The 26,344-nt window shown below is 50.1% G+C and overlaps 1 protein-coding gene across 1 annotated transcript; it reads right to left on the bottom strand.

Annotated features, from left to right (window-relative positions):
• Window positions 1-413: 413 nt before the first annotated feature.
• Vsx2 (visual system homeobox 2) lies at window positions 414-23,199 on the bottom strand. Its single transcript, NM_001169128.3, is given in 5 exon segments — window positions 414-2,642; window positions 3,394-3,574; window positions 16,915-17,038; window positions 21,369-21,453; window positions 22,713-23,199. Coding segments are annotated over 5 exon segments (1,086 nt in total). The 5' UTR covers window positions 23,083-23,199; the 3' UTR covers window positions 414-2,316.
• Window positions 23,200-26,344: the final 3,145 nt, after the last annotated feature.

Raw genomic sequence — 26,344 nt, 5'->3', positions numbered from 1 at the left:
GAGACAAGCCAGTTAGTCCTTAAAGTCTGCAGGAATTTGTTTTGCTTTTTTTTGAAACAGAGTCTCTTTATGTCGTCCTAACTGTCCTGAAACTTGCTATGTAGGCCAAGTTGACATAGAACTCCGCCTGCATCTGCTTCACAAGTCCTGGGATTAAAGGTGTGTGCCACTGTGCCTAGCCAAAGTCTGGAGTAATGTCGGAAGAGGGAGCCTAATTGGAGCCTAAAAAAATCTTTGTGGATTTACTTTTTTTTTTTTTCCGGAGCTGAGGACCGAACCCAGGGCCTTGCGCTTGCTAGGCAAGTGCTCTACCACTGAGCTAAATCCCCAACCCGTGGGTTTACTTTTTATGCCACCTGTCCACACACGTAAGCTATTGACCCCACCTAGAGAGAGCTCCTGGGTCCACGTCCAGCAGTCTTTGCATGAATTTTATTCTTGCTTGTGTCTTTACAGAAAACAGCACAGAAATTATGCTTCAGATACCTAAAAGTTCTGACACTTCAGTGTTTCAAACACCTCGATATCCAGTCTCTTCCTTCTCACGTTATATACACTATTTACACAGCAGAACTACGGTCTAACATCTCAACCCGAAGAAGACAAGAACTGGGAAGTGGAGAATTCTATGAACAGAACGAAAGAAGAACTCAACTGTCAAAACAGATTTAAAACCACCACTCACTGCCTCACGCCTCTCTTGTGAGGCGGCCCCTAAAATGGTGGGTGGAGTGCCTAGTTTCACAGAATGAAGGGATTCTTGTGGTTGGCCTGGGGATCTGGAAGCAGAGGATTCCATAAGGCCGGGTACCCCGCCCCCCCAGTACAAGTGTAAAGTCAGGTGGAAGGGACATCTGCAGATGGGCCACCAGGATGGACAGCTCCACTCCTTTGCAGGCAGAAGTCTTTCAGTCCAACATGGCTCCTTCTCTGGACATGCTCCATGTTTCTGGGCATACAACTGTCATGGAGCTAGGAGTGTCTGGAGCTTAGTCTGGGTTTTTCATTAGCTACCTGCCTTGTCGTCCTTTGAGCTTTCCCTGTACCTTTCTTGTTATTCATCGTGTGTGTGTGTGTGTGTGTGTGTGTGTGTGTGTGTGTGTGTGTAGACAGTGCAGGTCTGATTTAGATAGATTAGCCTTTTAGGACTGCCTAGGTCAGCGTGAGGCCATGTCTGTGGCTTTCGAGCTGCACTGGTTTTCTCCAAAGCAGGCACATGTGAACCAATTGGCTACAACAGCAATTCTCAACCTGTGGGTCATGACCCTTTGCGGGAGTCACATAGTCAGATATTCTGCATATCAGATATTTACATTGTGATTCACAACAGTAGTAAAATTACAGTTATGAAGTAGCAAGGAAATAAATTTGAGGTTAGGGGGTGGGAGTGGTCACCACAGCATGAGGAACGGTATTAAAGGGTCACAGCATTAGGAAGCTTGAGAACCACTGGGCTACAAGAAGCTCTAGAGAAAGGAAGCTTTAACCAGCAAGTCAACATCATAGGCAGAAAGGTCAAAACGCTTCAGGAACACAGGCCCTGGCCTGCAAAAGCTCTGGGCGAAGGCTCACCAGCAGCACAGCAAGACACAGCATTGCTGAGAAGGGCCCCCACCCTCAGGGTGCAGGGCCTAGACACTGGCAATGTGGTGAGCCCACCTCTGCAAAGGAGGAACCTATAGGGCAGGCTGGGTACAGAAAAGGCTTGAGGATGACCCACAGCGTAGCATGAGACAGGTTTGCAGAAGGACTCAGACAGACTTGCCCTGTTAGTCTTTAGGTAGGGCAGAGAATGCAGCGGTCACCCGTGGAGCAATACATTCACACAGCAGGACGCAGGTCTGTGAGAAGGAACAGGTGACGAGGGAAAGGCCTGTCTGCCCAGTACTGGGGTGCTCAGGACACCGGAGCTGGTGTGCAGGTCCTCAATCCAATCACAGCTCTGCCAGGCTGTGAGCTGGAGTGCACGAGTGGGGCTGAGCTGAGAAGGAGGCTTAGAGAGCAGAGAATAAGGGTTAGGCTTGGACAAGAGTCTCTCAGGGATGAAATGGCAGGACCTCGATGTTGGAGTAGCAAGAAGGCTTTGGAGGCAGGGGAGCCGGGCTGAGGATGAGGATGCTGGATCAGGAGTAGGTCCAGGATATCTCAGCATGGTCCAAAGCTACGCCAGAACTGGCCTGTGCCTAGAGTGGTGGGGTAGTCGAGGGCCTGAGGTGTGGGGAGGTGCAGCAGAAGCCAGACATGGCCCTGCCTCAGAGAGAACTCCCCACACCACAGGACCCGAGAAGAGCAGTCTTAAGGCCTGCAGCCCTTAACCTAAGCCATGTCCTCCAGCTGCGGTGGGCTGAGCTTCTCTGCTGGCCTGTCTTCGTCCATGGCTTCCTCCTCTTCTGGCTTCTCAGCATTCCTGGCTAGGCCGTCAGGCCCGGATACAGTCCCCAGAACCTTGGTGCTGTGCTCCTGAGCTTTGGCTCGGAGGGCCGCAATGCTGTTCTCCCTCAGTTCTTCCTGGGAGATGGCTGCCTGAGCATCCGGGGCCCTTTCCTCCTGCTCCATCTTGTCGAGTTTGGGCAGGACCTGGCGTTCCACCTCGGGCTTCCTTCCGGACTCGGCTGCTGCCTCCAGCGACTTTTTGTGCATCCCTAAAAAGAATTGTTGGTATTCGGGTTTAGAAAAGCGCCTGGGAAAGCCATCTTGAACTGAAAACAGCAAAGATAGAGAGAGGCCAGAATTAAGGAGGAGCAGAAAGCCTTTCTTCACATCCTACAGTCAAGTCCCACAGCTGGACCGGGGGTGGGGTGGGGCGGGAGGGTGCCTGGTAGGGGTGGAGTTTCAGGCCTTCTACATCGAACTTTTGGGCTTGAGCACCCCCACCCCGCCCCCTGCAACCCGTTCTGTACTTTCCGGGCATCACCCTTCCCCTCCGTCATAGGAATTCAGGCCTTAGGACCCCAAGATAAGCCGATGCTGTCTTCATTGGCCTGGATGGCAACTGGGTTTGGCAGAAAGAGGTTTGGGGCCAAGACGTTCTTGGGCAAAGCTAGAGAGGTAGCCAGGGGGACATAGTCCCCTCAAGTCACAATGGGGAGAGTTTAATTCACTATAAACCCACCTCTAGTCAGGGAGAAAGCATTACGGACTCTAGGGCAAGGGCCACGTTCTCCTTACGCTAGCAGTGTGAGAAGCCAGTGACTTGAGGATGGGAGTCCTGACACCCAGTAGGTAGGTGCAAAGGATAGCCCCAGAAAGACGGGATAGCCCGTTTGGAAGACCTCTATGCCATTGGGTCACTGTGGCCCAGGTCTCCCCACCCAGTGTTCGGTTCCCTCTCCCCAGTGGAGCCCGCTCTCCTCACCACAGGGGCAGGGCCCCAAGGAGGGTGCGGGCTCTTACCCAGTAGCCAAGGGGCGCAGGAATCCATGATGCCGTCCTTGGCCGACTTGAGGATGGACTCTGGCAGGGGGATGGAGTGCCTCACCATGGCTCCATAGAGGCCGTACTCAGCCATGACGCTGCTCCGGCCCCAGCACTTCTCCCTCTTCCTCCATTTGGCTCTGCGGTTCTGGAACCACACCTGGCAGTGCGGAGAAATGGTTAGAGCGGCACTCGGGGAGACTCCAGGCCCAAGGCCCTTACCTCTGTCAGCCTCCGGGGTTTGTTAACCCAGTTTCCCTCCTCCACAGAGTGCCCGAGGAGTCTCAGACTAAGGGGGTATTCAGAATAATGGCCTCAAGACTCGAGACTACCTTGGGCAAAATGGATCCATTTGTTGTTCTAAATCAAAGCCATTCCAGGGAGCCAAGCTAGGGAGGCTTTCAGACAAGGCTCGGCAGGTGGCAGCATCCAGTAAGGTCCTCAGTTTGTAGTTGAGATGCTCATCACCTGTGCAAACAGAGCCTCGCACCTTCAGTGTACAGGTGTGCCCTGCCTCCTGCCACTGCCACAGGTCATTGTCATCTATGAAGTTCTGGCTTGAGTACCACATAATCAAATTTAAACTAAAAAAAAAAAAAAAAAAGAGGCCTAAACCTTATCACACTCTAACTAAGTTTACGATTTTGTGTTGGGCCACATTTATAGATATCCCACCTTCAGACCTATTTACAAAAGGTCAAATTCCAGGAGCTGGAGAGACACCTCAGTGCTTAGGAACACTGGCTGTTCTTCCAGAGGACCCGGGTTTGATTCCCAGCACCTACAAGAGTTCACAATCTTCTGGAACTCCTGTTCTGAGGGTCTGATATCCTCTGGCTTCTGGGGGCACCAGGCACACAAGAAGGACACAGAGATACACACAAGCAAAACACCCAAACACATAAAATGAAATGACAGCTTTTTTAAGAGCAGATTCCCTGGCCCTGCTCTTCCCCACAGCCCAGGAAGAGCACCAGTGTGTGAGTTTGTGGAGGCCAGAACAGTGGGTGCACTGCCAGGGGTCTGGCAGCAGGTTGCAGACTCTCCTTGACTCATCTGCCCCATCTTCCTGCCTTCTCACAGCTGTGCCACCATAGACCCCCACATACCTTGCTGCCCACCATTCCAGGCCTAACATTGAATGGAATTTTGACAGAGTGGGTGACCTTCCTGGGTCAGGTAAGGAATATGACATTCTACAGACTGTTAGGGCCGAGAAGAGCTTAGTAGGTGACACCCTAGAGACTGTATATTTGGTCCCTGAGTTGACTGGTACGGGCTGAGCCTGAAAGACACTGGGGTCCCTTAGGGGTGTCTGCAGCGGCAGCAGCCAATCATCATCATCGTCGGCATCATCATCATCATCGTCGTCATCATCACCACCACCACCACTATCATCATCATCATCATCACCGTTTGTAGTGCTGGGGGTGGAACTCAGGGCCTAGGCTAGACAAGCACTCTGTCACTGTGCTACAATGCAGTTTCCAGGAGGGAATCCAGGCATCCAGCCCGTTCAGGGGATCAGGATGTCTCTTTATCCCCCTAATAGCCTTCCTGAGGCCAGCAGCTGTCAGAGCCCAGAATTTCCCCAGCCTTGTCCTCAAGGAAGGTTAATGTCCTCAGGTAAACTGGTGGGCCTGAAGGCTGGATCTCAGGCTAGGAACCTAGGCACAGAAAACCAGTTTCCTGGGCGCTTTCCACCCACTCGCCTCTGGCGCCCCCGCCCTTCCCCGCGGGCCCCTCCCCCGCCCTGGGCGGCCACGGTATCAGCTTTTGATGAAAAATTGCTCCAGCTCTATTCAGGAGGCGGCAAAAGAAGAGTCACCCCCAGGGGCAGCCCTGGGCTGATTGAAAAATAAGTTAATTTCAGTTTGAATCGATGGGCCTCAGGCACTGAAATATCACGGGAAATTAAAGCGGCTTCTCTCCTGGGAGCCACGGCATTGACCCGCACTAATTAATGCTGGGGAGGCAGCGATCGCCTTACCACGAGCTGCTCCCCCTCCCCGGGGGACCCCAAACACTTCTCATTTAACTAATTAGACGGGGAAAATTGGGTGTTAATTTGTTTAGGATTTTTTTTCCCCTCTTCTCCCCCGGCAGCTCCCTCCCCGGCCCCCGCCCGGTGCGGGGGTGCGGAAATGAATGCGGGGCTCGCCGGCAGATGGCTGCCCCGGTCACTCTGCAATCTTCTCCGACTTGATTGCTTGATTAGGTCGTTAGCACATTAAAAAAAAAAATTGCTTGCCGTCTGGCGCTGGCGTGATGAGTGGGACGCGCGGCAGCGCCTGGGTAATTTATCTTTTTATACGGCAAAGAATTTGATTTCAATCTGCAGATATATGGGGCGCCTTTGACACCTGTTTAACTTCGCGCCGCTGACAGCTTAACCCTTAGCTGCCTGGGCACCGGGGAGCTAAGGCTTGGACGCTCGGCTCCCGAGGCCTTGCTCACTGGCGCTTCCCGCCATCGCCGCCAGATGGCGCAGTGGGCGCAGATCGTCACTTGTCAGACATAGTCTGAAGTAGGGCCGGCCACACCCCGCAGGGGGCGCTCCTGGCGCTACCCATCCATGTTGGTGAGCTACAGGGATGCTCTCTCCCTACTGGTAAAGACTGCATCCTTCAAAACATCTTCAAATTAGCCCTTATAGCCATGTTTGCATATCTCTTCTTTGCAAATAACCAGGAGACTCCAAAAATAGGAAAAGGCCGATGGGTCTCTAGGAGTTCAAAGCCATCCTGGTCTATGTGGTGAGTTCCAAGCCAGCCATGGTTAACGTAGTAGTAAGACTGTCTCAATAAAATAAAAATGGGAACATCACTGCCTCAGAAGCCATGATTATCCCCAAGTTCTCAGTGACCAAAAACTTAGAAAGCCATCACTGGACCTTCCTTGGGTGGTAGCACCTGCCAGTGAGCCATGCTTTTGCCACACATCACCCATTGGAATCTGCAGTTTCTGTTTAGATCTGAGGAGTCAGAAAGCAAAGATCCAAGACCTCCAACACTTTGGGAAACTGCCACAGAACAAGAGTTTTTATAAGTGACAGGATAGCTGTCCTCTGGGCAATAGTGTTGTGAGCCTCGAAGATGGCCTGCTTGTCTGGCCCTGGCCTCACTCCCCAAGGCTGCCTGCCGGTTCTCCAGGGTGTCTGCCCCACTGTCTGCTCTCCCTGGGCATGGGGATTGTCTGGGACAGGTCTCCTCCCATCTTCCCCCTATTAACACGGTCATCCTCTACAAAATATACATTTGTTTCAAACTGCCCTTTCCCACAGAGGCAACATCTAAAAGGACTCACCTGTACACGAGTGTAAGTGGCTTCTGGTTCCCTCAACCACTCAGGCAAGATGACGTAGAATAAATGGCAACAGATTCCAACCACCAAACCTATGACTGGACACCAGCCGGATGCCCCTCGGGGAGGTGAGCCATCCTGTCAGCCTACCCTGCCAGCAGGAGAGCAGTGCTTCCTAAGTCCCAGTTCCTTAGCTAGAACACTGCAGCCAGAGGCTGAGATTTTAGGAAGCATATGGAACCTGGACTGAAGAGACTGTTAATAGGGTTTTGTTTTTGTTTTTGTTTTTGTTTTGGGGAAGTGGTTGTTTATTTGTTTTGGCTTTCAAGATAGGGTTTCTCTGTGTAACCCTGGCTATCCTGGAACTCACTCTATAGACCAGGTTGGCCTTTTGCCTATGGAGTGCTGGGGTTAAAGGTGACTGCCACCAGCCCCCCCGGCTGAGATAGCTTGCAGTCAAGAGCTTGTGCCTCTCATTATCAGCTCTGCCAGCCTCAGTTTCTGCAACAGCCACACCCACATTGTCCACACAGAGAGACACCCAGGAATTGCATGAGGCCTTGTCTGCTCTTGCCACCATGTGAGTTTTGCTGCTAAAATGACTAAGGACCTTTTCATGTTCAGGACAGTGTGGATCGGGAATTCTAGAGACGGCGTCATAGAATGTTCATACACCAGGACACCCCTGCCTGCCCTCCATGTAAGGTGTATTCCCCTGGGTAGTCCAGGGGTTCCAGGGGTGCAGCAGGGCTGTGAGGTGGAAAGGACAGTTTAGGAACTAAAGACTCGGTACAGGCTTGTCGATCTGTTTATGCTCATGGGCAGAACCCCCTTTTCGGGTTCTCCTCCGGCAAATGAATCACTGGCGTGAAGATCAGCTTTCCCCGTGACATTCTCCCGGGGGGGGGTGTGCACCAGCTGGTGGCTTGAACCCCTCAATTACGAGTTCCTGGAATGTCTGACTCTCCATGAAGACCAGATGAGGCTGCAACTTATGGAGGAAACCTGGACGGCCAAAACGATTTTGTTTTAGGGCAGCCGGCTTCCAAAATGATGATTGCCTTGGAGGGAAGTGACAACCCATTTTCATACTCCTCCTCCTTTGATGGAAGCAACCAGTGTGTGCACAGAGCTTAAAAGCCACCACACTTGGGCTGGAGAGGTAGTTCAGTGGTTTAGAGCATTGCCTGCCCTTCCAGAGGTCCTGAGTTCGATTCCCAGCACCCACATGGTGGCTCACAACCATCCGGGACGGGATATGCTGCTCATATAGGATCTGATGCCCTCTTCTGTCATGCAGGCCTACATGCAAATAGAGTGTTCATGTACATAGATAGATAAATAGATACATAGATAAATAAATAAATAAATAACTCTTTTTTAAAAGTCACTCTGCTTGATCCGAGCCAAAAGCAATCAGAACTGAAAGGTGCTATGTGATCTTAGGTTTTTCTTGTTCTTTCTTTTTTTTTAAAAAAAAAAGATTTATTTATTTATTATACATAAGTATACTGTAGCTGTCTTCAGACACACCAGAAGAGGGCATCGGATCCCATTACAGATGGTTGGGAGCCACCATGTGGTTGCTAGGAATTGAACTCAGGGCCTCTGGAAGGGCAGTCAGTGCTCTAACCATTGAGCCATCTCTCCAGCCCCAAACTTAGGTTTTTCAAATAAAGATGTGCAATTGGCCTTCGGTATCCATGTCAGTGGGCTCAACAACCGGTGTGTATTCTGCAAATGTGTGTGCACGTGCAAGTGCCATGCATGTGGAGGTTTCAGGTGCCTTCCTCTGTCACACTATCCTTTTTTCTTTTTTCCAAGACAGGCTTTCTCTTTGTAGTCCTGGTTGACCTGAAACTCACTCTGTAGACCAGGCTGGCTCATAGAGCTCTGCTTAACTCTGCCCCCCCCCCCCCCCAGTGCTGGGATTAAAGGCTTCTGCCACCAACGCCTGGCTCACCTTGTTTATTGAGACAGGGTCTGCTACTAAACACGGAACTCAGGATTGCTTAGACTGGCTGCCCAGTGAAGTCTATGCCATCTTCACCTCTCAAAAGTAGGACCACAGATGCATGGCCTCACACCGGGCATTTGACACAGGTGCCGGGGATCAGACTTGCTTGCACAGCAGACATCTTACCCACTGAGCCATCTCCCTAAGCCTACAGATACCTGCATGTGCGCCATTATTCCCAAAGTAACTGGTGTAGCAACTATTTACATAGACTTCCCTTCGATTAGATACTGTAGTTAACCACTGGGTTAAAGCACACAGGAGGGTGTGTATACATTGTGTACAAATTCTTTGCCCCCACCACTGCCCATCCCATAGTAGAAGCCAGAGATTAACACGAGCTAGACAGGTGCTCTGCTATTGTGCTACGTCACCGTCTCTGTCATTTTATAAAGGGACCTGAGCATTCCCAAGGAGAACGGTTAGAACTAATCCCCCTCCGACAATGAGGGACAATTGTGTTACCTTTCAGGGTTAAATGAAGAAAGTGGAAAGTGCCTAAAGTCAGAGCTGGTCATACAGCTAGTGCTCAATAATTGCTAGCTCCTAGGACTTCAAAGGAGACCCAGAAAATCAATGGGAGTCTGCCTAAAGGGCAGGTTAATCAATGGCATTACCCGTCCCTCTGGCCTCCTACACTTGTCCTTTAGCCAAGCTAGACTTAGAAATGACAGCAAGTGTAGTCAAAGGCAGAAAGGCAAGCGCTAACTACCAGGCTTTAATCTCCCTGCCCCCCACATGTGGATGGACCCTGGGCCTTACAAATACTCCATCATTGTACATTCAAGCTGTACTCCAACCTAAGACTTTCCTTTCCTTCTCTGTGTGTGTGTGTTTCTGTGTATGTGTGTGTCTATGTGTGTCTCTGTGTATGTGTGTGTCTGTGTATGTGTGTGTTTATCTGTGTCTGTGTTGTCTGTGTGTCTGTGTGTGTGTGTGTCTGTGTCTGTCTGTGTGTGTTTCTATGTATGTTTGTGTCTGTGTATGTGTGTGTATCTGTATATGTGTGTGTGTCTGTGTGTGTGTTTATCTGTGTCTGTGTGTCTGTGTTGTGTGTGTGTTTATCTGTGTGTGTGTTTATCTGTGTCTGTGTGTGTGTCTGTGTTGTGTGTGTGTGTGTGTGTGTGTGTGTGCCTACTTTTCTCCACATGCAGCATGTCCAGGAAGGTGCCCGCAGGAACCACAAGAAGATACCACATTCCCTGGAACCGGAGTTAAAGGTGGTGAGAGCCGCCTTACATAGCTGTTGGAACGGAACCCAGGCCTGCTTGCAGAAGCAAATGCTCTTAACTGCTGAGCCAGCTCCTCGCTGGGCTTTCAACGTTTTAATTCAGACAGCCTCTGGTTTCCCTTCTTGTCATCTGAAGATCCATGCAAACGGATCCAGCTGAAAGGCTACAGTTCCGATTATAGTCCAGGCTCAAATGCCCACGCAAGGGATTGGTCTGGTGCTCCTATGCATTCAGATGCTAAATACTGGCCCCCAAATCTAGTTGCCCTTCACCACCATGAGGAAACTCCCAAGTACACGAGCTTCTGTTGTGTGAACCCTGCTCCCTGAGTTAATTGGTCAATGGAAGGCTAAAACCTGTGAATGGCAGTAGATAGAGCTCTTAACTGCTGAGCCAACTCTCCAGCCCCCCTGGTTTGTTCTTAGTGTTGCTGTTTGAGAACAGGTCTCGTGTCATCCCTGGATGGTCCCAAGTCCATAATGTAGCTGAAGATGACCTTGAACTTCTGACCATCCTGCCTCCCCCTCCCCAGTCACAAAACCTGGTCTATGTGGCACTGAGGACTGAACCCAGGCCTGTGTAAATTAGGCAAACATTCTACCACGGAGTACCATTTCCAGCCCAAGGCTTTAAACCATCTTCCGGCCTCGGCCTCCAAGTGCCTGGCTTGTAGCCATGGACCAGCAGAGCCAGTTGTCTGCTGTCCAGGCTTACGCCTTTGCCGCCAGGTGGCAGCATCTGTCACAGTCATGTTCACCCAGCCTCTTTGCTCTTCACTGATTGGAAGTGATGAATTTGGAATTGTGGCCATTAGCCAACATCCCATTCTGCATTTGTGTGTGCTTGCATGTGTGCGTGTGTGTGCATGAGTGTGTGCGTGTGTGTGTATGTGTGCGCGCACGCATCTGTGTAAGGGATTAATTTGTTTTGAGACAGGACCTTTCTCTCTTTTTAAATTTTATTTATTTTTGATGTTTGTCTGGTTTTTTTTTTCTTTTCTTTTCTTTTTTTGGAGCTGGGGACCGAACCCAGGGCCTTGCACTTGATAGGCAAGTGCTCTACCACTGAGCTAAATCCCCAACCCCTGTTTGTCTGTTTTTTGAGACAAGGTTTTTCTGTGTAACCCTGGCTATCCTGGAACTTGCTCTGTAGACCAGGCTGGCCTCAAACTCAGAGGTCTGCCGGCTGCTTCCCAAGTGCTGTGATTAAAGGTGTGAACCATCAACCTCCACGGCCTGACCTTTTTTTTTTTTTTTTAAATTACTATTATTATAAACAAAGTCTCACTATATAGCCATGATTGACCTGAAACTTTCTAGAATTCTCAAAGGTCCTCTTGCCTCTCCTCTGAGCCATGGAATTAAGGTGTGTGGCACCACACCTTGAGAGCCGGGGTTGAGATGTGGTATGTATACATTGATGGCCTCTAACTTGTGGTCATCACCCTACCTTCGAGCAATTCTTCTACCTCAGCTTCTTCAGTGCACAGAACACTACAGACACACATTTCAAGCTGCTGTCTTAACACCTTATCCCATTTAAGACCATTTAAGATCAAGCTTGTCATGGTCTCTGATGTCCAGTAGGGGGCAGCATTGCGCACATTTCTGGGCATCTGCAAGCAGCATCCTTTTGTCTACCATGAACAAGTTATTTCCTTCTTCCACTTCTTTTTTTCTAAAAAAGTTATTCTCTTCAGACATACCAGAAATATGTTCTTCAGACACACCAGAAGAGGGCATCAAATCCCATTACAGATGGTTGGGAGCCACCATGTGGTTGCTGGGAATTGAACTCAGGACCTCTGGAAGAGCAGTCAGTGCTCTTAACCGCTGAGCCATCTCTCCAGTCCCACTTCCATTCTTAACCCACTTTCAACCGTATCTTAAGTGTGAGCGTTGGTGTTTTTATGCTGACTGCACACAGAAGCACTCGCCTGGAGAGATTTAAAATATAGACATCAAGGCCCGGCTACAAACCAATTAAATTTACATTGGTAGGGCATAGGGATGCTATCAGTGATGGTCTAAAAAGTTGTCTGTGAATATACAAAGGCCCTGGGTTCAATCCCCGCCATTGTAAAAAATAAACACGGAACTGGAATCATGGCTCAGCAGTCAAGAGCATATGCTGTCGTTGCAGAGGACCTGGGTTCAGTTCCCGGCACCCACATGGTGGCTTACCATGTACTACAAGTGTATGTACCACACTTCCCTATGCATCTATACACCTCTTGTGGCTGCCAAGGATACGGCATACAGACACACATACAGGCGAAACAGCCATACGCATAAAATAAAAATAAATGAGGCAGGTGGATCTCTGTGAGCATGAGGCTAGCTTGGCTGACAGACAGAGTTCCAGAGCAGCCAGGATTATACAGAGAAACCCTGGCTTTAAAAAAAAAAAAAGGATAATGAAGGCCCTCCTGATACACACTGGCCTATCATCCTAGCACTTGGGAGATGCTGGCTGAGGGTCACTGGTTGCCAGCCTATCTCCAAATTCAGGGAAAGACCCTGTCTGAAGGAAATTAAGACATGGGGTGACAGGGTGTGACACCTGACATCCCCTTCTGGTCTCTGGGAGCATGTCTGAGTGTGTGTACCACAATTCCACATGCATCTATACACAAGCACACTCAAACACACACACACACACACGCACGCATGCACAATTGAAAATAAAAATTTCAAAAAGAAAAATATGGAATATTTTAAAAGAGGGCCAAGGAGGGGTGGGGCGGACAGATGGCTCCGTTTTTATGGGCACTTACTGCTCTTGCAGAGGACCCAGGTTCAGTCCCCAGCACCCACGTGGTGGCTCACCACCGTCTGTAACTCCAGTTTCAGGGGATCCAATGCTCTTTTCTGGCCTCGGCAGGCACCCAGTTTATAACATAAAATAAAATGAAATGAAATGAAACGAGAAATCTAAAAAACAAACAAAAAAACCCATAGGGCCAGGAGTATGTGTGGCTCAGTGGCTGAATGTTTGCCGAACCCAGGCACAGCTCTAAGTTCGCTCCCTAATGCCAGAAACGAAACAAAAACAAACCGTGTATATAACCCCCTCTTACAATCAACCTCAGAGAAAATAAGATTCGTCTGGAAATCCATTTCCTACTCCCCAGGACTAACACCTAGAAGAAACTTCCAGAATGTATATCCTAAATTCGACACATCGAAAGAACTGTACGGCCAGATATATTGCAGTGACTTAGACCCTCTTCTCGCCCTGCTGTGCACCACAGCACTCCATTCCCAGCCCAGAGCTGCCCAGTGAGGCCTGGCCCAATGTCACTGCCATTTACCCTAGTGATTATGGTTTGTACAGGTAGTGTCATTTCATCTCATGTTCTAGCAGTTAAACTGGGCTCAAAACTTTGGTTCCTTACTGACTTTACCTCTCAGGCCCTCAGTTTCTTCATCCAGGAAATGGGTATGAAATCAACACCATCCTCATCTGGTGCTGAAGGATGAAATGCCACGAGGCATGACAGTCACTTAATTAAGAGGTAAGTGGTGACTACTTAGTGAATGCCCCCAAGTCACAATATCTTTTTTAGCAAGTCAGGAGTTTGGGAAAATGTTATAATAATAATAATAATAATAATAATAATAATTATTATTATTATTATTTTATTATTGTTTTATATGAGTACACTGTAGCTGTCTTCAGATACGCCAGAAGAGGGCATCAGATCTCATTACAGACGGATGTGAGCCACCATGTGGTTGCTGGGATTTGAACTCAGGACCTCTGGAAGAGCAGTCAGTGCTTTTTTTTTTTTTTTTTTTTTTTTTTTTTTGGTTCTTTTTTTCAGAGCTGGGGACCGAACCCAGGGCCTTGCGCTTCCTAGGCAAGCGCTCTACCACTGAGCTAAATCCCCAGCGCAGTCAGTGCTCTTAACCTCTGAACCATCTCTCTGGCCCATTATTTTTATTTTTACAGATGAGTCTTTTGAGGCTCAGCCTGTGACTTGCTGGCAGTGAAACAAAGGGCAGAAGTAGATGTGCCCTAGCATGCATGTGTGCACCATGGGCTGTCGTTAGGGTTGGAAGGAAGACCAGCTGTACTAGGAGTGTACTTGGCATGGGTAAGCCGGGGCTAAGTTCCCTGAGTGGCTACTTAGGACTGGTAAAGTCTAGCTGGCCCGCACTCCCAACCCAGTAATGGCAGCTCAAAGCCTGGTGAGGACCCTGATCCTGATATGGAGGCTGCCTCTGTTCTGGTAGCCCAGGAGTCGGGTGCTGGTCAAGTATACATGAGGATGTCAGTTCTCTCTCACACCACAAAACAACAAACAAACGGACATTGTCCCCTTCTACCTGTAATGGCTTCCCTCGCCTTACATACACACACACACACATGCACACGCACATGCACACGCGTGTGGACATGCACACAGCACACAGGTGATACAGTGGTATCAGTCAGTCTTCAGATACATCAGACTCTCCTCTTCAGCATGCCCAGACCTCACTCCTGCCTGCTTTCAAACCACCTTGGTTCTTCCCCATTTGGATTCAGCTTCCTCAACCAAAAAGCCCAAGGCGAAAAGGGGTGTTTTAAGGACAGACTTGGTTTCCAATCTCCCGTCCTCTGCTTACTAGCTACTGAGCACGGGAAGCTGCTGACTGACCTTCATTTCCACAGTACTCAGGGAGGCAACTGGTCTCTACCTTGCCACCTGTCATCAGGATTTAGTGAGCGCAGAGCTGACTCTTGAGTGAGCCGGGGACACGTGTCCGCCACTGCTCTGAGCTCTATTCACGGGCAGCCTGTTGTATCTGCACAAGGGGAGAAGCCATTCTAGTCCCGTTAGTACAGGGAGGCTCTGGGAGGAGATGACTGGCTATGAACCCAGGAGTCTGGCTCTGGGATCAGTGTCACCAGCCACTACCTATGTCACCATGCCTTGCCTGTGTTCACCCTTGGGACATGCACACTTCTCTGAAATGCCTGGAATTGTTACCAATACACATCAAGCCACCTGTTTAAATGCCTTGGGGACAGGGTCACCTCATCACTTACAAACGCCTTCAGGGGCAGGCAGCATTTAGCTCTGTAAGACCCAGAAGATTGGCCAGATCATCTGGCCTGTATTCACCCATCCATAGGCAGCCTCCATAGTCCCAGAGCAATACATGCTCTCTAATTTCCACCTCTTCCCGAGCAGGTTACATGACTTCTAACATCTCCCTATAGACAACTTCCAAGTGACTCAATGAAGCCTAGCCTGGAGCTGTTGGGGCTTTTGCAGGGCAGTTACTGGGGAGATTCTAGCTTCCAGCAGCCCTGCCCAGCGCACCGCACCCACGGCAGCCAGAGATGAGACAGCATACCAAAAGAGACAGAGGCTCCTTTTTCTTAATGAGCAGTACAAATGTGGGCCTGTCAGCAACAGTCTAGAAACCGCTTGGAATGGCCAAGTTGATGCTAATGAAGGGCAGAAGGAGATGACTGGACAAACTAGGGCTTAGATTACAGCAAACCCCCTCCTCTATGCACATGTGAGCACACACAAACAACTCAGAGTCACACCCAAATCTCTCCCACGAGAACTCAACTGAGAGAGAATAAATAGTTCCAGGTCTCTATAGATGAGCACGAGCTGCTTAGGAATAGTGGAGCTTATTGTTAGTGTCAATGTCCAGAGCCCGAGCTGAAATTCCAATTCAACTTCCAGGGAAAGGAAAAACAGCTCCTGGCCTCACGTTCATTCTCTGGCTCTCTAGTCAGACAGTCTGAACAACTCTACAACCTCTGCCTCCTTCTCTAGTACATCCGGGATGCTCCCCTCCTCCACGCACCTGCTGACAGAGAGGACTTCCAGTGGAGACAGAGAGGAGACACTAGCCAGGCAATAGCATCAGGAACTCAGGACATACTCACCCCACCTCTACCCAGACCCCTGCCAGTTCTGTAGGAGCAGGACTCTACCCTCTGAACCACCCAGGGGCAACTTTCATTTGAGGCTAAGATCTGACTGGAATCAGATCTTCTGGAAATAATCCTCCCATCCCTCTCAAATCTCTAGCCTCATGATGTGTTTCCTGGGTTTTCTGGGGTAGGGAATATGTTTTGTCTGGGAGCTTCCCCTTCATTCTTACCACAGGACCAGAAAAGTGTCTAGTTACATCACGTGACTGTTCGGAAGAGGAGGAAGGGCTTGGCCGGGTCCCACTAGTCCCAGCAGAGGGCACAGAATGTGTACCCAGCCACATTCAGGACCAGACCAGAGAGAAACACCAAGGAGGAGCTGCAGGCAGGAACAACAGCTGTCTGGTCATGAGGGGAGCACAGAGCTACAGCTGGACATGGTGTCAGGAATAAGACTGACTAGGAGGGACAGTATTTCTTCAAGGGGAGGAGAGAAGAGGAGGAGAAGCTGACCAGGGTTAGAGGCAAAAGCCAGCTTCCCTTCTCAGCCACCCACAGCTGCCTGGTCCTACCTTTGGTCTTAGAACAGTCATGTGCTATGGTAGGCTTGCTCACAACGCCCCTCCCTCACCTCTTGTCTCTCATCATCAAGCCTCCTCAGGGCCTCTACAGTGTGCTCTCAGGAAGTTACCGTCTGTGTTTTGTTCATTTGGGTTTGGTTTTGGTTTGGTTTCTCAGTGGCTGGGAATAGAACCGAAGACCTTATTCCTGCTAGTCAAAGCATTCCACCATTAAACGTTCTCGCCAACCCAGGGAGCCTATGGTTTAGAAGGGACAGCAGGACTTCTCCACCAAGCTTCTTGTCCTCCTAGGGCCTGCTCCCATTGTAGGTATTCAGCAAATAGCTGTTAGCTTAATAGGTCAAAATAAACTGTTTTTACTGAGAAAGGCTCACTGGCAAATGATTCTCCCTCCAGAGAAGGGTCTAGATGGTGAGAGGAGGGGCCCTTGGACCTGGTATATAGATGTCCCCGGGTGGCCGGAGGGGCCAGCCGCTGTTACCTGTATCCTGTCTTCTGGTAGCTCCGTTTTCATGGCCAGCATCTCCCGGGCGTAGACATCTGGGTAGTGGGCTTCATTGAATGCCTTCTCCAGCTCCTCTAGCTGGTAGGAAGTAAAGATTGTCCTGAGAGGAGCAAGATCAGAACTCAGAACCCTGGAAATGAGGGCCTGCCTTGGAGAACATAGGATATTTCTCTCCTGTGCCTTGGTCATACTCATCTCTCTTGCTCTCCCTCTCTCTCTCTCTCTCTCTTTCTCTCTCTCTCTCTCACTCACTCACACACACACACACACTTACACACACACATGTAAAAATGCACACTCACTCACACACACACATTTATGCACCCCCCCCCATGAATGCACGCACAATGACCTTCTCCAGCCTTTTTTTTTCGGGGGGAGAGGCCCCATATTATCTTGGTAGTGGGCATTACTTCAGTGATATTTCACTCACAATTTTTCTGGCAGCACTCTGGTGGGGAAACGTGATACGAAGAAAGTTCTAGAAGACTGAAAATCAGCCAGTCTTCTTTCTCCCCCACAAGCCAAAGAGATCTTGTCAAACAGATACCCATCAAAGGAATAAAGGCTTGGCTCACAGGACCTGCCTCCTGTGTTCCTCCCCAAACAAATGTAAAGATTCTCTTCTTCTTAAAGGCCAAATGCAGCCTCAGTTTCTGCATTTGTCTGTGAGAACCGAGTCACACACACCTTGACACCCTGTCCCTTTTTCCCTCCCTCCCTCATCCACATCTGCCCTTTCTCTGTACCGCCCAGACCCACCACAGAGCTTCAGCTGCTCCAGGATCTGTGTGAGGGTGGACTGTTCCCTCTCCTGCCCCCAGAATGGTTCACACTGACTCATGTAGAGAACTGGTGAACCTTTAGTCAAAACCTCCAATTGCTCGGAAGGCAGAAACAGATGGATCTCTGTGAGTTCAAGGCCAGTCTGAGTTACACAGTGAGTTTCAGCACAGCCTATGAAGAGAGACCCTGTCTCAAAACAACAAAACAAGCTAGCAAAAAAGCTACTTTCTTTCACCTGGGGAAACATGTGCAAACAGCCAGCCTCCAGTATTCAGGGCTTCATAACCCCACCCCCCTTTTAAAATAAACTAGAAATCACAGGTGCGAACTCTTCTTCTCGGATCTTACACTCACTTCATCTTCCTGGCCTTTAACTATACATCCTCACCACAGGCGGGGTTCCTACAAACAGAAAGTGTAAAAGGTGGCACACCCCTTCTTGATCCTCTGAGTTTTGGACCCTGGGAGCAGCACTGGGTTTTATTAGTAAAATGTCTCCCTGTTGTGTCCTCGCCTTCTCCCAATGCACAGAAAAAGTTCACAAGTGACCCCCATTTCCTGTGCTAATTAATATGGACTTTAATATCTCCAGGGATGTTATAAAGTATGTATGAGAAGAGAAGGTTGTGCTCTTTATAGAAGAAGACTAGTTTGATTTTAAATTATTTTCTCTATTCTCTCGGTACTACGTAGAATTCCTACATACATAGAATGTTAACTCATAAGCTGGGTGTAGGAGCGATGCCTTTAATCCTAGTGCAGAGGTAGAAGCGGGCAGATTTCTATGAGATAGAAGCCAGCCTGTTGTACATTAGGCCAGACATGGCTAGACTGTGAGACCCTGTCTCAAAACACAACAAAGAAAAAAGGAAGAGAGAAGTTAGTTATTCTGGATTTTGAACATGTTACCCTCTATTTCTCTTCTGCCACTTGCTGAAAATCTTTGGAGCGGATTGTCAAAATATTGTTAAAGTCCTTTTTAAAACCAGGGAAACTGAGGAAAGCAGCTAGTGTGTGACCTGACCAAAAACCTAAAAAGGGAGCTGGCTCTTGGCCATTTAGAGTTACACAAAGGCCTTCCTGTACTTGGAAAGAGTCCATTCAAGAAACAGACTAGTCAGGTGTGGTGGGGACTGGTCTGTGCCACTTGCACTGCAAAGTGGGGGAGGATGACCTCTGCAAGTTCAAGGCCAGCTTGATCACCATAGTTTAGGCCGGCCAGAAGTACACTTCGAGAAGAAAGTAAAAAACAAGCTAAAAAGAAAGGAAGCAAGGAAAGAAGGGAACCAAGGAAGGAAGGAAACAAGGAAGAAAGGAAGAAAACCTTAAATTCCCCAAGATTCCCCCATTCCTACCTCAGAACTGATCCTCCTACTGGTGACCACATACTTTTCAGGGAGATCTCCTTCCCCCACTCAGTGACCCAAACTCTTCTCAGACTGAGGCAGAGTCCAAGAACTCTTACAAGAGGGTCTGCAGTTTCCCTAAGAACAAAATCCCAGAGCCAGGCCACCACGGCTGCTGTATCCCTGGTCTGTCCCCTAAGTCCAGCTAAAACTGGTTTGTTTCCTGGAGGCAAAAATGTCTCTCCTCATAGGATTCCAGGGTCTCTTCCTCAAAATCCTCAGAGGACAGACGCTCAGGAAAATGTGTTTTGTTTTGCTGGTCTATCCCCATCCCCCACACCTGCAATCCGTCCCCATTCTTCTTTTTAATTATCGACTGCCTTCATGCACCGGAAATAAAAAACCAGGGTAGCTAGTTTTCTGATGTTGGTGAGCTGTTCTACCCCAGCCCTAATCCACCAAAACCCAAACCATGTCTCTGTCAGAAAGAATGGCAGGTCAAGAGGGACTTTAGGAGCGACTTGTGGCTAGGGCTACCTGGTTTTTAAGTGGTCGCACTGTACTCCAGTTTGGGGGTGAGATTGCTCTCAATGCCACTCCCCTCCCACCACAGCTGACCAGAAGGGTAGACTCCCTTAGGACCAGCCAGACACAGATGCATAGGTACTGTTTTAATTAATTTTGTTGGATAATGTTTTTAAAAGACCCGGGACTAGATTAATAAATTTTCTTTCCGTTTAAAATAAACTGGTCTGGCAAGATGGCTAAACATGGTAAAGGCGCTTGTGAGACCCGAGTAGATTCCCTGGAACCCACAAAAGGGTGGAAGGAAGAGAATCAACTACACAAAGTTGTCCTCTGACCACCAGGTACCTTTCCCTGGCTTGATCGAACCCAACCCCGCCCCCACATTACAAGGTGTGCACAAGATAGTAACAATTAGAGATTCAAAAAAGTAAATAAATAAAACGGAACCAAAGCAAGCAGCTGTCGTCGGGGAATGAACTTGAGGTTCCCCTGAGAAACCCAAGCTAAAGTTCACTTTCCCTCAAGCCAGAACCTGTTCTGAGGTTAGGAAATCAAGTCCGTAGTGATCTCGGAAGGGAATGGGGCTAGGGAAATGCAGGACTCGGGGAAGCACCCACAGAGAGGATGCACAGACTGAGACCAACCCGGGGAGAGAAAAGAGGATGCGGTGGGAACGCGAGCCAGAGTGCGCTGCAGTGGGGAAATGTCCCTGTGGTCGCCTCACTTGGGTTGGGAGAGAAAAGTGGGAAACTGGCCTGCTGAGAAGTAGAGGGACCCAGGAACAGCACCCCCAGAAACTCAAACTCAGTTTGTGTTTTTGTTTGCTTGGGTCCTCTTGCCTTTTTTTTTTCCCCCTTAAAAATCTCCTCAAAGATTTCCGCTAGGAACGGATTAGTGTTGTCGCTGAAATGAATGAAGGTCTGAACCAGCCCCGGCCCCCATGCCCGTGGGGACAAGGGACGAAGAGAGCATATTTCGTCCATTGAATTTTAACTTTGGGGAAGCAACGTCTATTTAAAGACTATTTTTTCACATTAAAAATATGTGTGCGCGTGTACGTATCTGCTTATTAGTACCTGTACGTGGTACCCCAGGAGGCCAGAAGAATGCGTGAATCCCCTGGAGCTGGTCAACCCTCCTTAGCCCGACACCAAAGCAGTCCAGCCAACTGCGGCCTCGGCTGGTGAAACCAGACAGTCCACTTTCTTCCCCATCTTTCAGACTAGAAAACTGAGGCTCACGAAGGATAGCGACTCGCCCAGCAGCACAGACTTGCAGAGACCAAAAGCAAAGGTCCAGTCGTGCACTGAAGTTTTGGGGGGAAATGATCGCAACAGAAACCTGGAGAGTTGACGAGCCTGGGGCAGTGTATGAGGAACGGGATCCCCCGTGGTTGAGGGGCCTGGATATGGCTCCAGCCGGAAGGAGGTGGGAACCTATCTGCTCTCTACAGGGTCTGAGTGATCTCCGACCTGGTGGGTGCAGAGATCTGAGGTCGCCGACGCCTCTCCGGCTCAGGTCTGACCCAGCTGGGCCTTTCCTGTCTCCAGCACAGGGAGAAAGCCGAAGAAATGGTGGGGCTGCTCTGGCTCAGTCACCCTCACCGGACGCCAGGGCCCCCGGATAGGCTCCTGCATACGACGCAGGTGTCTTTGCCCCGGTGCAGCCGGGGCCCTCACATCTGTGATCCGCAGAAAACGACATCTGGGTCACCCGGCCCGGGACGAGATGGCTGGGGATGGGAACAAGAAAGGACTGTGTGGCTCTTACCTGTGTCGCCGCTTCTTACGTTTCTTGGTCTGGTTTAAAGCCGATTTGGACATTTTTCGGTCACTGGAGGAAACATCTTCGGAATCTGAAAAGCGAGCGGAGAGGCAGGGAGTGGAATGGGGAGTGCGCTCCGCAGCGCCGAGCAAACGGTGAGGACCCCACCTTCTGGGAGCCGCGCGGGCCTGTGGTCTCCACCGAAGCTCTCGGTCCCGGCCACCATCCCCATCCCTACGCCCAGGCCGACCCTCTCCAGGTCTGCTCTTGAGACCACAGATTTTTGAATAGATTTCGTTGCAAGAGAGGCCAAGGCCGGGCATGCAGGAAGGCAGGGAGGGACATGGGAGAATGAGACAGGCACCGGGGTTGCAGGGATCCCCAGGGGTCCTCCCAGCTCCGAGATCTCCCATCCGCCTACAGCCCCCAAGTCTCAGATCCAAAAGTTGACCCAAGGATTCCGGGCTTGTTGCAGGGGAGCTGGGGTGCTGGAAAGGGCTGGAGACTGCGAGTTCGTTGTCTCTTTTGTGGCACCCACAAAATGTTTTTCTGTTCGAGTTCGGAGAGCCTACGATGAACCACTTTTCGTTGTCCTGCTACGTTTAATACATAATAACGGCACTAAAAATCTGGGGGAAATACTGAGAGTCGGCGAGCTAGAACATACTGCGAGGGAAGTGGCCCTGACAGGGCGAAGGGAAGCTCATCCAAGGTCCCTGAGCCAGAGAAAAATCGGGATCTAATACATGGTGCCTCTTAGGTTATATCTGATGGCTGCCCTTTGGGTGCGGTGGTGGCTTTATTTTCCCAGTTCGTAGCGGGAGGAAATCGAACCTTAGCTAAGCAATACGGGGGTTTGGGACCGAGAAACTGGGAGGAAAAAGACAACTTTGGACCTAGGGGCAAGAGCCAGGGCCAGCTCCTTTTTCCTGTCCTGCCAGCTCTAGGTACAGCATCGGGGCTTCAGGAGAGCAGGTCCTCCCCAAGGCCCGAGCCTCAGTGGAGCAGTGGAGCTAAGGCCCTCCAGCTAGCTCCAAGGAAATGATGCGACAAGGATTCGGCCACCGGAGCCAACATCCACTGGGGCCCCAACCCAGATATTCGATCGTGCACGGACAGACACTAGGTCCCAAGAACTGAGCAGGGGTCGGACAAGCTGAATCTGAAAACCCTTGGAGTTCGTTCGGGTCGCTAGCCGGGGCCCGCTGACTTTAGGCCTAGGCTGAGATCCCTTGACCTGCGTGAACTTTTCCTCCCGGGGGAGGTCGGGGCCCGCAGGCGAGAGCCGGCAGCTCCCGATGCGACTTTCCCAAGCAGTGTGGCAGGCAAGCAGCCTCGCCCCTCACCTACCGGAGCTGGCCGTCTGGCTGGTGTCCAGCGGCCCCGACGCTCTGCCTAGTGGCTGCAAGTGGACGCTCTGCGGATCGGACAGCACTTCCAGGAAGGTGGGCTGTGCGTAGAAGCCGGGAAGCCCTCCGGGCCCCAGCAGCCCCATGCTGCCCACTCCTGCGGGGCTGAGAACAGAGCGCGCAGCTAACAAATGCCCGGGGGCCAGGCCGTCCAGGGCAGCCCGCGGGTGGGAGCTGGGAGGCTCCTTGTTCAAGCCTAGGATCTCCTGGATGCCGAACCCTGTGCACCTGGCCGGGGCACCCCCCGAGGTACTCTTGGCCACTGTCTCGGATTTAGGCTTGCTCAGCGCTTCCCCCGCTTTCCCCGTCATCTCCCGGTTCTTTGGAGGGGCTGAGGCCGCGGGTCTTTTGCTCCCCCAAGCCCCCCCCCGCCGGGCTCCCCGCTTCGTGAAGTTGGTCCCAGGTGCCCCCTCCGGTGTCTAATGCTCTGGAGCCCCAAGGAGATTCCCTTTTTATCCAACCAGGCGGCAGCCCAAGTGGGGTCAGAGCTGAACAGCCAATCACCGGGGCCAGGAGCGATTAGGAATTCCAAAAAGCTGGCAGCTCCCGCCGCCACCGGTACCGAGGGGCCAGGGCGCTGCAGGCCCAAGTGTGGTGGGCTCTGCAGGGTGCTCTTGCAGGGACAAAGGTGAAACAGCCAGGTTTGGAGTTGTTCCAGGGGACACAGTGGATAGGGGCTCTGAGTTGTATAACCTGACTGGGACCAGTGCCAAGGTTAGCTGGGACAGATCCCTGGGGTAGGGTTAGGGGGATGGGGATGGTCTGCAAAACTAGGAGACCTCTCCCCTCTCTTAACTCAGCAGCCTCAAATAGACAGACACGGGACAAGGAAGGCTGGAGGGCCCTGAACTGAGTGGTGGGAATGAGAACACAGCAAGGGCCTTAGATGTGTGGGTAGGGCTTGTCTCTCCAGCATGGGACATTGTGTTCAGTTCAGAAGAGCTGTTCAATAAATACTGGCCTGCGTTAAAGGGATCAGGGTTAGGATCAAGCCCTCGTGGGAAAGAGAAAAGGTGAGGGTTTTGTTTGATAACAAATATGGGGTCTTCCTTCCCTCCTTATCTAATCCTCCTTACTCCCACCCCCCTCTTTCTTCCTGGTGTTTTAAGACAGGACCTCTATACAGTTCGAGCTGTTCCCAAATTCAATATTCTCCTCCTGAGGGCTGGGATTTCATCTGGGGGCCAACTTGACAATCCAACTATGTCTTTCTGAGCATCTCCACAGAATGAGCCTGAAGTGCTTGTCTGGAAGGTTATACTCAATCTAACAGTTATTCTGTTAGTAAGTATCAGGTACCTAGTAGCTTGGAGCAGAAGGCTGGGCTTCTGCAGCAAACCAGCAAGACAAGGCAGGGTGTGAAACTGTGATCGCCGGTGCAGAAGAAGGGAGCAGAGAGTAACTAAAAAGGAGCCTCTTTTCCCAGTGCTGGGGCCTCTTTGACCACCTCCCTCTCCAGGAGCTTCGGAAGGGCAGTCGGTGGTGCCAGCGGAAGTGTGATGAGAAGCAACTCAGGCAGGCTGGGAGATATACCTGTAGAGTGGTTTTTAAAAAAATTCTTGCTTCAGGTCTCAGACCCGGAGCATGGCCCAAGTGTCACTAGCCAAGGAGAACATGCGTCCCAGACACACTGTAGACCTTCGATTTAGCTCCTTGTCACCTTACCAGAACTGGAGATCATCTTAGTAAATCGGGGGTTTCTCTATCCACTGTATAGAACATATGATGGGGTGGGGTTGTTTTTTGTTTTTCTTTTGTTGTTTGTTTTGGTTTACTTTGTTTTTGTTTTCATTTTTGTTGTTTTTGAGGCGGGGTTTCTCTGTGTAGTTCTGGCTGTCTGAAACTCAAGCGGTAGGCTAGGCTGGCTTTGAACTCACAGAGATCTGCCTACTTCTGCCTCCTTAGTACTGGGTTCAAAGGCTCATGCCACCATCACCAGAAAAGATGAGTTTTAGTGGATGGTTCTTTGACCTAAAGACACGTTCAGGAGGAAGGTAAGGACAGAGTCAGCTGCTTTGAGGAGAATGGGAAATCAGACTGACAGGAGATTTCATTTGGAACAACTTGGCTTGTCAGCTGCAAACCTCCAAAGAAATGGAACCCTCCTAACCCTCCTCTGTTGGCTGACATGCTTAGTGGTCTATCTCCCAGGTGGTTCTAGATTCTGTTAAATGGCAGCTGTGACAACTGTCACAGCAGGCTCACACCAGCAAGGCTCGGAGACCTGCCTCCTCTGTTGTCTGGTATTCTCTGTGGCCTCTTTAGGGATAGACTGAGCTGGAAGAGACACCAAAAAAAGGTGTGGAAATTAGGCTTTGTTGAGCTGGGTTTGGCAGCCCCAGGAGGCAGAGACAGGAGAAACGGAGTTCGAGATCATCTTTAGGGTACACAGAGAGCTCAAGGCCAGCCTGAACTACCTAAGGCCTTGTTCTCAAAAACAAAACAAAATCAAACCAGGAGCTGAGGACATAGCTCAGTTGGGAAAGCACTTGCTGTGTAAGCATGAGGAACTGAGTTCAACTCCTAGCACCCAGGGAAAAAGTTGGGCATGGCAGCCCTTAACTGTAAACTCAGTGTTGGAAGGAGGACAGGCACAGGCAGATCTCCAGGCCTTGCTGGTGCTGGCCTGCTGTGACAGTTGTCACAACTGCCATTTAACAGAATCTAGAACCACCAGGGAGATTAGGAGATAGACCACTAAGCATGTATATGGAGAATCATCTTCTAAAAATATTTCTTTTTTAAAAAAAATCTTATTTATTATATATACACTGTAGCTGTCTTCAGACACACCAGAAGAGGGCATGGTTGTGAGCCACTATGTGGTTGCTGGGATTTGAACTCAGGGCCTCTGGAAGAGCAGTCAGTGCTCTAAACTGCTGAGCCATCTCTCCAGCCTTAAAAATATTTCTTATTTGTGTGTATGTGCTTGATTTCATGCATGTGTATCTATGTATGTGTATGCCATATGCGAATGCAGCTGCCCCTCAAGGCCAGAAGACTGCATCAGATCCCTTTGAGCCAGAGTCGTGGGCAGTTGTGAACTGCCGGATGTGAATGTTGGGAACCAAACTCGGGTTATCTGTGAAAGTAGCGATTGATCTTAACCGCCGAGTCAGCTCTTCAAGTCCTGGAAAATGATCTTGATTGTACTTGTCTCGGTGGAGGGACACTCCCATTTTGAGGGATATTGTGTCTTGGCTGAGATCCTAGACTCTATAAGTAAGAAGGCTGGACTGAGCAGTTAAGAGAACTTATTGTTCTTCCCAGAGGACCTGAGTGTGACTGCCAGCATCCACATTGGTGACAACAACTGTCAGTAACTCCAGTTCAGGGGATTCAGTGCCCTCTTCTGGCTCCCTTGGGTACTGACGTACATATAAGATAGAGATGGCGGTGGAGGTGGAGGTGAAGATGATGGAAATATAGATATAGATTAGATATGATATAGATTATATATAGATATAATGTGTGCATGTATGCATACATATACATAAAACTTAAATAAAATAAAAGGGCAAGGCACTAAGCAGCAACACCCGTCCATTGCTCTCTGCCCCCTGACTTTGGACT

This window comes from Rattus norvegicus, chromosome 6 (genome assembly GCF_021556685.1).
Source record: "Rattus norvegicus strain SHRSP/BbbUtx chromosome 6, alternate assembly SHRSP_T2T, whole genome shotgun sequence".
In the NCBI taxonomy this organism is placed as follows: Eukaryota; Metazoa; Chordata; class Mammalia; order Rodentia; family Muridae; genus Rattus; species Rattus norvegicus.
The sequence above is the reverse complement of the archived record's forward strand: the minus strand, read 5'-3'. Positions and strand labels throughout refer to the sequence as shown.